Source organism: Muscardinus avellanarius (genome assembly GCF_963383645.1).
Source record: "Muscardinus avellanarius genome assembly, chromosome: 9".
Taxonomy (NCBI): domain Eukaryota; kingdom Metazoa; phylum Chordata; class Mammalia; order Rodentia; family Gliridae; genus Muscardinus; species Muscardinus avellanarius.
Genome location: NC_137795.1, coordinates 55,600,605 through 55,613,863, shown reverse-complemented (window position 1 = coordinate 55,613,863; position 13,259 = coordinate 55,600,605). Strand labels below are relative to the sequence as shown.

The following is a 13,259-nucleotide window of genomic DNA, read 5'->3' as shown; positions in this document are numbered from 1 at the left end:
TTATACATTTTGATGATAACTTAAACAGGTCAGGCAAGAGTCATATCAGCTACTCTCACAAATTTCTACATGAGAATACTAGGTGCAGGGGACATGGCTGCAGAGCTTGCTGACCATGACTTATAATTTGCTGTTTATCCCTAAATCAAGTAGATTGTTATCATCATGGTGCCAAGTATGTTATGTTTCATTCATATATAATGAATAAAAAGTATCTTTCTAAGAGTAAAAGGATTTCTCAGTCAAACAAATTTATACTGCAGAAAAAATTAACAGACATTATGCATTCAATGTAAGGAGCGTACCTTTTGTGAATAGATGTTCAGATCATTCATGGTAGTTCCTGAACCACACTGGATTTCCTGGCCCCTGTTGGACATAGCACCTCAATTCACCTCTATTCAGGGAACAGATGTCTTGTAAACTACCATGGTAACACGTACCATGTTTGTTGAACTCAAGATGCATTCATAGTTTCAGACGGACAGTATTCTGCTATATTCATTGTAGAGCATCACACACATAGCTAATATAAAAAAAAAGTGTGACATGGAGTCAGTCAAATATTGTTGTTTCTTTATATTTCAATCTTTTCTTATTCTTTTCTATTTCCAGGGGATTGATCTTTCAATTAGAAGGGGCAGACACTTCCCACTATGGGAAGAATTTGCTTCATATCCAGGGCAGTTGAAAAACAGGCACAGAGATTGACTTCCCTAGAGATAACAAATGGAGGCCAAAGGTCCATTGCAGCAGGGTGAGGGTAGGAGCTGAGGGCCACAGGCATGCATGGGCCATGGGCATGCATGCACAGGGCCTAGAGAGAAGCAGGGTACTGGAGAGCTAGAAACCTAGTGAGAGGAAATCATATCAGTTACGACAGACAAAAGTACTCCGTTGATTATGACAAGAGTAAAACTGTCAAAATGATGCCAGAAAATGGCAGGGGAGGGGGGTGTGTTTTTTCAATTAAAAACTTAGCTGGGTTTGAAGTAGAGTGCAAAAATTTTTCATCTGTCTTCACTGTCAGCTTTCTGTGCATGTGAAAATATATTTATTATTTTCTAAATGAATTTAATGAGTTCCAGATTGTACAGGATGTCATAATGGAAACAGGATTACACAAGATAACATGGAGTTTTGTTCTCTAAATGAGTTTTACCTAGATTCTCTGTGTTGTACTTTTGATCTGAGCTATGTTTCGGTTACCACATTGAAAGAGGTTACACAAAGGGTAAAATAATAGAAACTTAATCAGGAAGCAGGTTTTCATATTGCTGCATTTTATTATATACTCTTGCCATATTCTAAAGCCTAATTCTTAAAAATAATAAAAGATGTGTCGCTTTAAAATGAGGACAATTGAAACCACATTGCGTTATAATTATGCATCTTTCTTCTTAGCCATCTCAAACATTTCACACCAATTGATTTTCAGGACATACTTGTGGATTATTTAAGGGTTATTGGTGGGGAAAATAAACTTCCTGAACTCTACCTTCTGTAAAATGCTAGATAAATATTGGTTGGTGAATTTTATTTTACAGATGAGAAACAAGCACAAAGAGGAAAAATAATATCTCAGAAACAGATCTTTCTTTCAAAAAGCATAGTCCAAAAAATTTTCGGCTAGAGGACAGTATAATACAAACTGGCTCCATTAGAGCATAGTTTTGCAACAAAATAACCTCTTCTAGAGGATTATTCATGGCATACAAAAATATGTAATTTTACTACCACATGACTGAATTTGTTAAGATAATATTATTTGCTGGTAGAAAATTCTCTAAATATTTGTTTTATGCAACCCAAAATGAAATGATTACTCTATTTAGGTAGGTGTTTGGGTTCTAAAACCTTACATCCTTGACATTTCTGCCATCTTGAATCAAGTTGAAAACAGCTTCCCACTTGGCAACAGTTTGTCTCCTGAATTTCAAAATAAAAATCTTGGAAAGTTTAAATTATTTCCCTAACTTTTTCTCATTTCATTTTCTTGTCATTGTCTAGATAATCACCATGGTCACAGCCTTGAAGAAAGAATTATCTATGGAGTAGAAAACAGTAGCACGTTCCTGGAATGCAGTCCAAAGTCACAGCGAGCACTGGTCTACTGGCAATTCCAAAGGAGAAATGAGGAGCGAAAAGAAGAGGTACAGGAGTGTGTGTGTGTGTGTGTGTGTGTGTGTGTGTGTGTGTGTGTGTTACTGAGGTTTGAACCCAATGCATTCTAAGGCCAAGCTACAATGCCAGCCCTTTTAAATTTTTGCTTTAAAACAGGGTCTTGCAAGGTTGCTGAGAGTTTCTCTAAATTCCTGCAGCTGGTCTTGAACTGGCACTCCTCTTGTTTCAGCCTCCCAAGTACTGTAACTAAAGGCCTGCACCACCACAATCAGCTACAGGAATACAATTGGCTGCGTTGTTTTTATCTAACATGTATTATTAAGTGAACCCAGCATTGATGACTTAAAAAAGAAAGTACTAGGAACTCTTTTCTTAATTGATTAATTGCTCATTAATTACACAAATATTCACTTTAGGTTGATTATACCACAGGCTTTATGCTAGAAGTTGAAGAAACAACTGTGCCACCATAAGCATTTCTAGCTCAGAAACAGTTTAGGATATATGTTAAAAAGTTTCCATATTTCTTATTGTGGCAATCTATGAAATAATTATAATTTATATTTGCTCATCAAAATCAAATATTCCTACTTATTTTAATGCTTGATCAACTAATTATGCCATCCAAACATGTTTTCCTTTCTTTATAACTTCCTCTTTAAATGGGAAGAAATTGGGAGAAGGGAATAATATATTTATGATGAAGGATATGAGGTTCCTGTACCAACTCTTACATAAATAACCATGTAGCATCAGGCAACTTCTCCTTTATAGATACAGTTTTTCTCTATAAAAGCAAAGAATTGCATGTCAAAAATCTTAGAGAATACTCTGAGCCCTTAAAGCTATCTACAAGGGGAATCAGATTAGTTCATTTGTAAGGTTATTGTGTGCAAATAATTTTACAAAAATAATATGAATATATAAAGGTGAGATACTCCCACTTTTTTTTTTTTACATTTTATGCAAACTTGAACTGTAGAAAGACATTGTGCAAACGCCAATTGATTTTTACACATTTTGAGGTTAGGCTTTCCAAGTTCTATATTGTAAGTTGTGTTCAAAATAAAAGCTGTATAATTAAAAATTTTCTAGTAGTCACATTAATTAAAAGTAAAACTGCACAAAATGGTGAGGTTAGATTATTCATCACAACATATCATCCTATTTATGTCATATCCAAGATCTAATAAATCAAATAATTACTGAATTTGAATCTCATATTTATTTCTTCTACTTTGCCCAACTGCTGACTTTTATTTTTCTTTTCTCGTAAATTTATTCTAAGCTGCGCGTGGTGGCGCATCCTTGTAATCCCCATGTTTGGTAGGCTGAGACAGAAGGATCACATGGGTTTGAAGCCAGCCTCAGCTGGCTCAAGAGACCCTGTTTACAAATAAAATATAAAATAGGTCTAGGAGTGTAGCCCGGAGGTAGAAGGCCCTTGGGTTCCATCCCCAGTACTACTACTACTACTAATACTACTACTAATAATAATAAATAATTAATAATAAGTTTATTCTAATCATCTATCATGTCCTAGCACCATAGTTCCAATTTCAGTACTTAATGTTAAGTTTGTGTCATTTTATATACTTCCCATTTTATAAAGGGAAAAGCATATTAGTTATTTCCTCCAGTTTTTAAAATATTTTAAATTGTTATAATACAAAATTCTACCAAAACACAGGTACGAAGATATTTTCCAGTGTACTTTAAAAACAGTTGACAGATACCATAACTCCTAAAATCCTTTGATTCTCTTCATAAATTAAAATTTTGTTAACTACTGAAATATGCCCGAACAAATAATCTAAACATTTACAGGCACTAATTTTTAAATCATATATGTATGATTATGTATATGATACACACACACACACACACACACACACACACACACACACATATATATATATATTTTTTTCTGTTGTACCTTTTTCTTTGTGGTAGATCAGAGTGGATGATCATATCATCAGGACAGAACAAGGACTTCTCCTGCGTAGTCTACAGCGGAAGGATTCTGGAAATTACCTATGCCATGCTGTGGAACACGGATTCATGCAAACTCTTCTTAAAGTAACCCTGGAAGTCATTGACACAGAACATTTGGAAGAACTTCTTCATAAAGATGATGATGGAGATGGCTCTAAGACCAAAGAAATGTCCCACTCCATGACACCTAGCCAAAAGGTGTGGTACAGAGACTTCATGCAGCTTATCAACCACCCTAACCTGAACACAATGGATGAATTCTGTGAACAAGTTTGGAAAAGGGACCGAAAACAACGTCGGCAGAGGCCAGGGCATACTCAAGGGAACAGCAACAAATGGAAGCACTTACAGGAAAGCAAGAAAGGTAGAAACAGGAGGACCCACGAATTTGAGCGGGCACCCAGAAGTGTCTGAGCTACTTTACCTCTAGAAACCTCAAACAAGTAAAAACTTGCCTAGACAATAACTGGAAAAAATGCAATATACATGAACTTTTTCATGGCATTATGTGGATGTTTACAATGGTGGGAAATTCAACTGAGTTCCACCAATTATAAATTAAGTCCATGAGAAACTTCTCTAATAGGCTTTCTTCATAATATCAACACCTAATAGAGATCACAGGTGAGCACAGACGTTCACTCTAGAAGACTTTGTGTTTCCTATGAGATTTCACTGTACAGTTTTGCTCTCTTCTTTGCCTGAGAATAAAAATGTCATTTGCCATATTGCCATCCAAAGGAGAAAAACAGCATCAGCAAAGCCATTTTATTGAACTAAAAGATTAAAATAAACTGCATGGATTTACTAAGCTGATGAATATTCCAAAATATTGTTGGATTCAAGGATACTTGTTGTCTACCAGCACTCCTGTCTGTGTGTACTGGAGGAGTAAAATAAAGAAAATGATACTGAATGAAATGGTCTGTGGAAATATAGAAATCATAAACCATCCATCATCCAGAAGAAAAATGGAATACACTGATCTACTACTGATGTCTTCTTTCAGCTTTGATCTAAAGATGTATTTTATTAAAACTATAATTTAAATGTACCATGACAGATATGCGGTAAAAATTAGCTGTTTTTAAGCTAGAGTAGGTTTTTATCTTATAATTATCATGCTATATAGTTTGTTTTTAAAATTCCAGTTGTGTGCTGCTTTTTTAACATTTTGTTTAGTTCTGTAGGAGGATAGCAGATATTGCTCTAGAAACATATATGTATCACACTCCATTAATTCCCCAAAACAGGACATAAATTATGCCTGATTTCTGTAAGGAAATCAAACAAATGGAAGCTGTTGACAACTCCCCTTCTTTAAGTATTATCTAAGTTAATTCCAACTTGCATAATGTTCTAATAAAAACAGAGAATTTAACCAGCAAAAAGGGAAGAAACAAATTGATTTGTCGAATGCATTTTATTGTATCAAAAGAGTCAGTGAAGAGAAAATGAACTGTGTATCCTGTGAAAATAATAAGCATTGCCTTAAGAGAGTGTTCAAAGAAAATGTCCCTTAACTCTGTTTTAATTCTGGCAGAATATTTTAAACCTAATGATCTCTGAAAAGTGAAAGAGAAAGAGGTCAATAATAATCAAAACAAAATCTAAAGGTAAATTTTCCAATGTTTTACATCTGAATAAGCTGCCTCTTACTTCACCTTAATACAATTATCTGTATAAGAACCTATGATTCTTTTAACATCATTGAGAGGTATTAAAGCTATTTTCTGGGATAAAATCTACACTTTAATTATGTAAAACTTTTTGTTTTCTGTAGCAACTTACCAAATAAGGTAAAATATTTTAATTAATAATTTGTTTTTGCTTTTATAATATGATTAATTGATACCCATTGACTTTAGGATGTCTAAGACTTTAAGCACTATAATACAGTTCTTTAACACTGTACCTCACCCCTTTAGAGAAATCTCTTCCTAGGCCCTTCATCATGCACAAAAACACATAGAAAATATCTTATTCCTAATTAATGGAATGACATTGAAGTTTTAGCTCCAGTTGTATTGGGATTCTAATTAAGTCAGCATTAATTTCTCACCTCAGACTGCAGTGAATTGTTATTCCCTATCAGCTGAAGTATTTCACAGATGGAAGCTCATGTTTCAGTTATAATGATCATTTGAATAAACAATTTGTTGACACTTGTTTCAAATAAAAACCTAAGAGTAATCTACATCCAATTTTAGGCCCCACTGAAGAATGTGGTGTTGATTTCAGGAGAGCATCCTCAAGTGGAAGCTCGATTGTTAAATTATTTGAAGAGCACACTCTAACACAGAAATGAGTGTTTGAAATATAAATCAAAGTACAAATAGTGCTCCAAAAATAGGTAGTTTTTAAAAAAGATTTTGTATAATATCTTAACTGTACTAAAATTCAAGGTAGCATTTCATTCTGACTTTGCAGCTGAAACATTTATTTGCAATAACAGACGTATCTTATTTCTCTGTAGTGTTTAAAAATAAAAGATTGTAAGGGATGGTAACTTTATGGAGACCTTCTAAAATCTGAATGCATTTTGTTTAGCATTATGAAATATCAATTGAAAAGAGTCTAGACTCCAATTACAAGTATTGAAAACAAGCAAATTTACTGGCATGCCTTTATTAACTATGAGGTCTAAGATTTTTGAAGAAAACTATACATAAAAATTGCAGATATTTACCTCTTATTGCAGTCATAATTTTCTACCAATGTGTATTGAGAAGGGGTAGTTTGCACGTAAAATAATTAATGTCCCATTTAATAATTCACCTTAAATAGATTTTGGAGTATGCATGTGGCATCAGAGATGAAACTTGGTTAAGAGACTCATGTAACCGTAAACAAATTATAGCAGCAATCTTCAAGTATGAGAAAGATGCATCACATCAGAGAAATCATGGCCCCGTTGAAATAAAGTGTAAAATGTAAATGCATGTAAATGCACATTTATTGCTTCTTTTTATGTCTTTTTAGTGATTCTCTATGTTATGTGTTTAATATTTTTGCTACCTACAAACTAGGCAAAAGAGATGTAAATAATTTTGAGAAAAGGAAGAACAGTGTAAAATACCACTTTCTATAGGTACTCCATTTCAATGTAGAACATCATCCTAAAATACAAGCTTTTCCCACACAGGTGACAAGATGGTTTATGTACTATTTAAGGGCAGAAGGTGTGTGCCCATTCAATAAGCATGCTTTTTGCCAGATAGTAAATATGTTCCATATCTGTATTTATCATTGCATTTCAGATGGGAACTAGAAAACTGGAGAGAAAATGTAATGAAACTGCTGCTGTAAATTATTCCTTTTAGCATGTATTCAGTTGCTAAATACACATTTCTTCAAAATATTTGAATTCAGATGTCTTTACTGTTCCCTGTAACATATGGTGTTAAGGAACATAAGCTTAGAAAATTTTGAAAACCAGAGTCAGGTTTCCACATAATTAGCTAACAAATTTCTCCATTGTCATCTGTAAACTGGGTTCTTTTTTTCTGGTGATGATGTGAACTGTTATGCCCTTTAAATTAAATATTGTTCATTTTGATGTCATATCTAAAAAGGAAGTATGGGTCTGAAATTTTATAATGTGCCATTATCATAATCAGTCTGATTTCATTTGGGATCTATCAAGATGCCAGATGACTGTTCTCTATATCACCTACCCAGAGGGTAATAAGAAAGTATTTTATTAACATGGAATCATTAGTATACCATTTTGAAATCGTTGTCTTCTGAAATAATTTTAAATGCAATTTCAATTGAATGGAATTCTATCAGGTTTCATGGCTTCAAAGACACACTAATAAGTAGAATTCAACATTACCTTTTTTGTAATAACATGTTAGATATAAACTGGCCTAATGCCAGATATCCATGCTTTTGATTTTAGTTTTGTCTGTAATAAGTATTTAAAGTCAATGTTAATGTTTGCAAATTACATGTTTCCATACAAAGGAAAACATTTTTTAAAAGTCTGCAATATCCTATACGTTTGTTTGATTGGTAGCAATTTTCTTATACTACTTAATTAAAGAGAGATACATTTTGAAGTTAATAGATTAAGAGGACTCAGAAATGAAAGAGAGAATGAAGCCACAAAAATGGGGCTTCCTCTGGTAAGATAATTTTCACAATCAACCTAACCAAAGAAACCATCTTAATTATTCATTTCAAATGTTCAGGAAGAGGCACAGATACCAAGTAGAATCAAGTCAGACCAAAAATAAATAAAAAATAAAAATAAAGAAGGAAAAGAAAAAAAAGATTCTGAATATAAAGAAATTAATTGAACTTCTCAGAAACCTACTTGTGAAGCGATTCCCTGATCTATCTTGACTATTGTTTATGTGCTGGGTACCCTTAGGTAATGAAGATGCTGAGGGAAATATGGCGCCCTGACCTCACAGAGCTCACAAAAAAATAAGGGAGGCAAATAACAACATGAATTACTATCATCATATCTGGCAAGTCTTTTCTGATAGGCCTATTTCTAGATCAGGATAACCACCTTCTCTGCATTGTATCTGTGCCTTGGATATGCTTTTTATTGTCCTTTTTATCACAGTGGTGTGATCTGTTTACATCCCGGGTTCCCTTTCTAGACTATGAACTCCTTGAGGGCAGAGTTTGTATCTAATTCATTTCATGTTGCAGAGTACAGAGAAGAAATTCAGTGAATCATTTTTTTTAAAAAATCACATTTTGAAGTGTTAAGTGCCAAACTGCAGTTCACAATGAACATACTGGGAGTTCAAAAAGGAGGCAAGATCATGGGACACTTTAGAGAAAAGGGAACATTTAAGCTGTGAATTGAAACATCAGGCAGATTTACCTAGATGGAGAAAGAAAGAGGACAGTCTGGATAGAGGAAATAAGGAGAATGAAGACGAAGTGTTTCTTTTTGGAAACAAGTATTCCAAATAAATAGAGCACAAGGTTCATAAAGAAATGTACAGTGCGTCACTTCTGAGTCAAAATGGTGTATTTGTTTTTTTCCTGGATTTTGATTTCTTGCCCTCTATTTATAGCCAACATCCCAAGCACATGGAACCATATCATATACCATACATGCTACCTCCTCCTCTCTCATCTCCTAGTCTTCCCTCTCAATGTTGACCTTGTTTATCTTTACTTAGCTGAAGCCTTAATACTGAGCTATGTTCCTTCAGCCAATTTCCAAGTAGTGTGTGTGTGTGTGTGTGTGTGTGTGTGTGTGTGTGTGTTTGTGTGTGTGTGTGTGTGTTTATTACTGGGGACTGAACATAGGGGTATTCTTCTACCTCTGAGGTACACCCCCAGCTCTATTATTTTGTAGTTTTTGTTTTGAAACAGATCTCCCTAAGTTGCAGAGGGCCTCACTAATTTGCTCAGGTTAGCTGCAAACCTGTGAACCTCCTGTATCAGCCTCCCAAGTACTGGGATTACAAGGGTGTGTTACCATGCAAGGATCCAACTAGTTTTCATACCAGAATCTTTTCGCTATTTCAACCTACTGTGCTTCAACTGGAGTTTCAAATTCCAGAGATGAATGTCTAGGAGATGCTACCTTCATTGGCTGACCCCCATGTGCTTTAACTCAGTTCAGATGAATGCTTTTGTTATATTGCACCTACCTATGGGGTTACCTCACAAATCATTTATTAGAGCATATTGCTCTGCCTTGGGTTCCAACATCACCTTGCTAATTATCAATGTGATTTTCCCCAAAGTAGTATTAAACACAAAGATTGCATTTATTCAAGGGATAACCTAGATGAAGTGATTCTTGACTAACAATTCTGCAAGTGAGATTAGCACACACAGTTGACAGGCAGTCTTCAATATTTTTTTAAGCTAGAAAAAAGAAAAAGTAAAAAAGATATAAGACCTAGCTTCATCTTGATTCTGTCAACTCCACACCACCATCACATTAAACTGTCAAGTTTTTTTCTCATCTAACAAAAGAACGTATTTTATTTCTTTTAATCTAAACAATATACTTGTAGATACAATGTTTGTTTATATAGTACCTAAGCAAAAGTTCTTGCAAATATGTTCAAGTCATCATAACTTGGGTAATTTTAAAGTCTCAATTTCCACCTTCTCTTTGTAACTCTCACTGGAGCATTAGACCTCAAGTAAATACATTTTTAAATCCATGTCATTTGTGTAACCCAGTTCATAATGCTTTGTTTGTTTTGTTGATAGCTAAATCCAGTGAGATTTAAGCTTTTATAGACAAAGTTTGTGTCTAAAATCAAACATCTTTTCCACTTTAGGTTTTTTTTTATAATTCACATAAATTTTTAGGGGTTTTGCATCCTTGCATTTCAAAAAATGAATGACAGTTTTGTTAGGGCTCAGGTACTCTCATTTTATTCACACAGTGTTTTTAAATTGCTGGTAAATGTGAATAAATAGTTTAAGTCTAGGTCTCTATATACATTTCAACAAATTCTGCTTGAGTTTAGAGAACTGACTAATCCTGGTGTATCTATGTATCACATTTGTATCGATAACATCCACCAACTTCATTCTTTATTTTCTTTTTTACATTATTTTTTACTCTAACAGCATGTTGGTTGAAATTGTTTATGTTCTATTTGGTTTGGAAAGAAAGTTAACTTAATAAATATTATATAGCATCAGAAAAACTCCAGTACTTAAATGGAGAAGTATACTGTCAATAAATATATTAAATTCCCACAAATAGTAACAATATTCAGTCAAAAGCATAGGCACATACTTATCATAGGGTTATTATATTTTGATCAAAACATTTGTCTATTTGTTAACTTTAGAAATATGTCAGTATTAAGGTTTCACCCTTAACTTCTTACTCTTCCAGAATTTATAAAACAAATGACAAATACTCTAGATTCCAAAAATCCCTTATCTTTCAAAAAGTAGCATATCTTCTTCCCCTCAGTGAAGACTAGAACATAATTTGCCCTGATACTGGTCTCTTTCTAAGCTCATTCTTGTCATTAGACACTTTATTAAAATTATGTCATATTAGGTAGCTCTTATTTATTTGGGAAATAACTATTCATGCTAAAGAAAACACCTATAGATTTTTTTTACAAAAATTATCTGATTGAGAGTACATAGCTTAAAGCAAAAACTACAACATATTGCATTATATTATAATTTAATATTATAACATTAAATAAAGTCGACATAATCAGAAGCAAAGAGGTATTACTACATTCTGTGCTGAACTTACTACCTAGTGATAGTAATCTATTTTTATATCTTTATTATGTTCAAGATGTTTCATGATATGCTTTGAGGTTCTCATCCAAAGTAGGAAAGTTTTTGTTTTTGTTTTTTTTATGGTACTGGTAATTAAACCCAGGGTCTCCCACATATTGGACTGAAGCTATACCACTGAGCTTCATTCACAGGCCCAGGCCATTTTTATTACCTCAATTTTATATGAGAAAAATCAATATATGGCTTAGCTTAGATTTAAGATTAAGTTTAAAATCCAAGTTATAACCTTGTCATTTGATCTGATTATAACAGAAACTTTTATTACTATATCACCTAGTAGAAAATACACTTTTTAAGTTTTAATAAATTGCCACTGCAATACAAATTAGTTAAGATCACCTAAAAACAATGTGCATCCAAGGAAATAATTTACTGACTTGGGTACTTTCTAACATAATATGGAAGCTAAATAGGCCAATAAAAAAGTGGTCAAGTATTCAGTTATAAAAACACTTCAATCAGTATCTATAATTTATTTTCTCTAACAAGCAAAATCAAAGAAAAATATGGTTTCTTTATGCTTCTTTTTTAAACAGTTTAAATGTTAGCCAAAAAAAGAAAAATGTTTGTTTAGACTGCTACAAAATAAAAAAATTTGATTCGGTGACCAAAACAAAAATAAAAATCTTTGTAATAATATATGCATATATAGAATCCTCTTTATAAATTAAAATTATTGTGTTAAGTCCATTTTAATAATAAATTGAACACCACTTTTATAAGAAATGGATCCATGCATAAAAGTTTAATATATCAAGGAGAGCAGTCTATAGAAAAACATTAATTGTTCTTGCAACCTTAAGACTGTGTACCTGGCTAGAACTGCTTCAAAAATATGTTTTATTGAATTGTTCCTTCCTAAGATGTAGCAGTTATTGATAACTAATGTCAGTATGTGCTAGAAGAATATTCCATGTGTTTTCTCATTCTTCAACAGCAGAAATTATAAACTTCCCATGTTTTTATACTCAACCTCAACATATGTAACTTCTGAAATAATTTTACTTAATGTATGATTTAATTTAAAAATTAAAATAAGCTGAACATGATGGCATACGCTTGTAGTCCCAGTACTTGGGAGGCTGAGACAGGAGGATACAGTTTCTTGGACGACCTCAACTACTTAGTGAGGCTCTCCACAACTTAGTAAGACCCTGTTTCAAAATATAGAATAAAAAATTGGGCTTGGGGTGTAACTCAGAGGTAGAATGCCGGTGGGTTCAATCTCTAGCATCATAAAATAATTTAATTCCTTTAATTTACTAATTAAAACAAAGTTTGAGATGTTCTAAATTGTATTGAAATATTTTGTTGAAAATATGTTCTTCTGTCTGCTGCCTTTGTGTGTGTGTGTGTGTGTGTGTGTGTGTGTGTGTGTGAGAGAGAGAGAGAGAGAGAGAGAGAGAGAGACAGAGAGAGACAGAGAGACAGAGAAGAGAGAGACAGAGGCTGTGTGTGTGTGTGTGTGTGTGTGTGTGTGTGTGTGTGTGTGAAGTTCCTTAGTCCCATTTTTTATGAGAAGCACTTTCTCAGTGTATTATTAGTCAGGAGTCATAACTGACTTTAGAATGGTACTCCAAGTTCTGGTCAACTCCCAGTCAAAAATAATACCTCAGAAAAGCAACTTATTCTTACTGTTTATTATAGTATATGAACTATTTCTAAGATACTTCCAAACCCAAAATGTAGTGTTGAATGTGGGTTAGGATTGTCAGTTCCATGTGGATGTCTCCTTCTTTTCCTATTGCATCATCGTGTCATTCAGCATCCTATACAGTATTCAACTGTGTAATAAGTCAATAAAGTGCCCTTTGAAACTGCTCCAACGTAGTAATATCCTGAAAATATTTCTATACTGTTAAAAGCCTATG

At 33.4% G+C, this 13,259-nt stretch overlaps 1 protein-coding gene across 1 annotated transcript in view; it reads left to right on the top strand.

Annotated features, from left to right (window-relative positions):
- Positions 1–4,533, top strand: part of SEMA3A (semaphorin 3A) — a gene marked incomplete at its 3' end in the record, with an annotated part of 211,311 nt that extends 206,778 nt beyond the window's left edge. The window contains exons 16-17 of the mRNA XM_080701418.1: positions 2,011–2,153; positions 4,078–4,533. Of these exons, the coding sequence (XP_080557544.1) occupies positions 2,011–2,153; positions 4,078–4,533 (599 nt within the window). The remainder of the gene's footprint in view (positions 1–2,010; positions 2,154–4,077) is intronic.
- Positions 4,534–13,259: the final 8,726 nt, after the last annotated feature.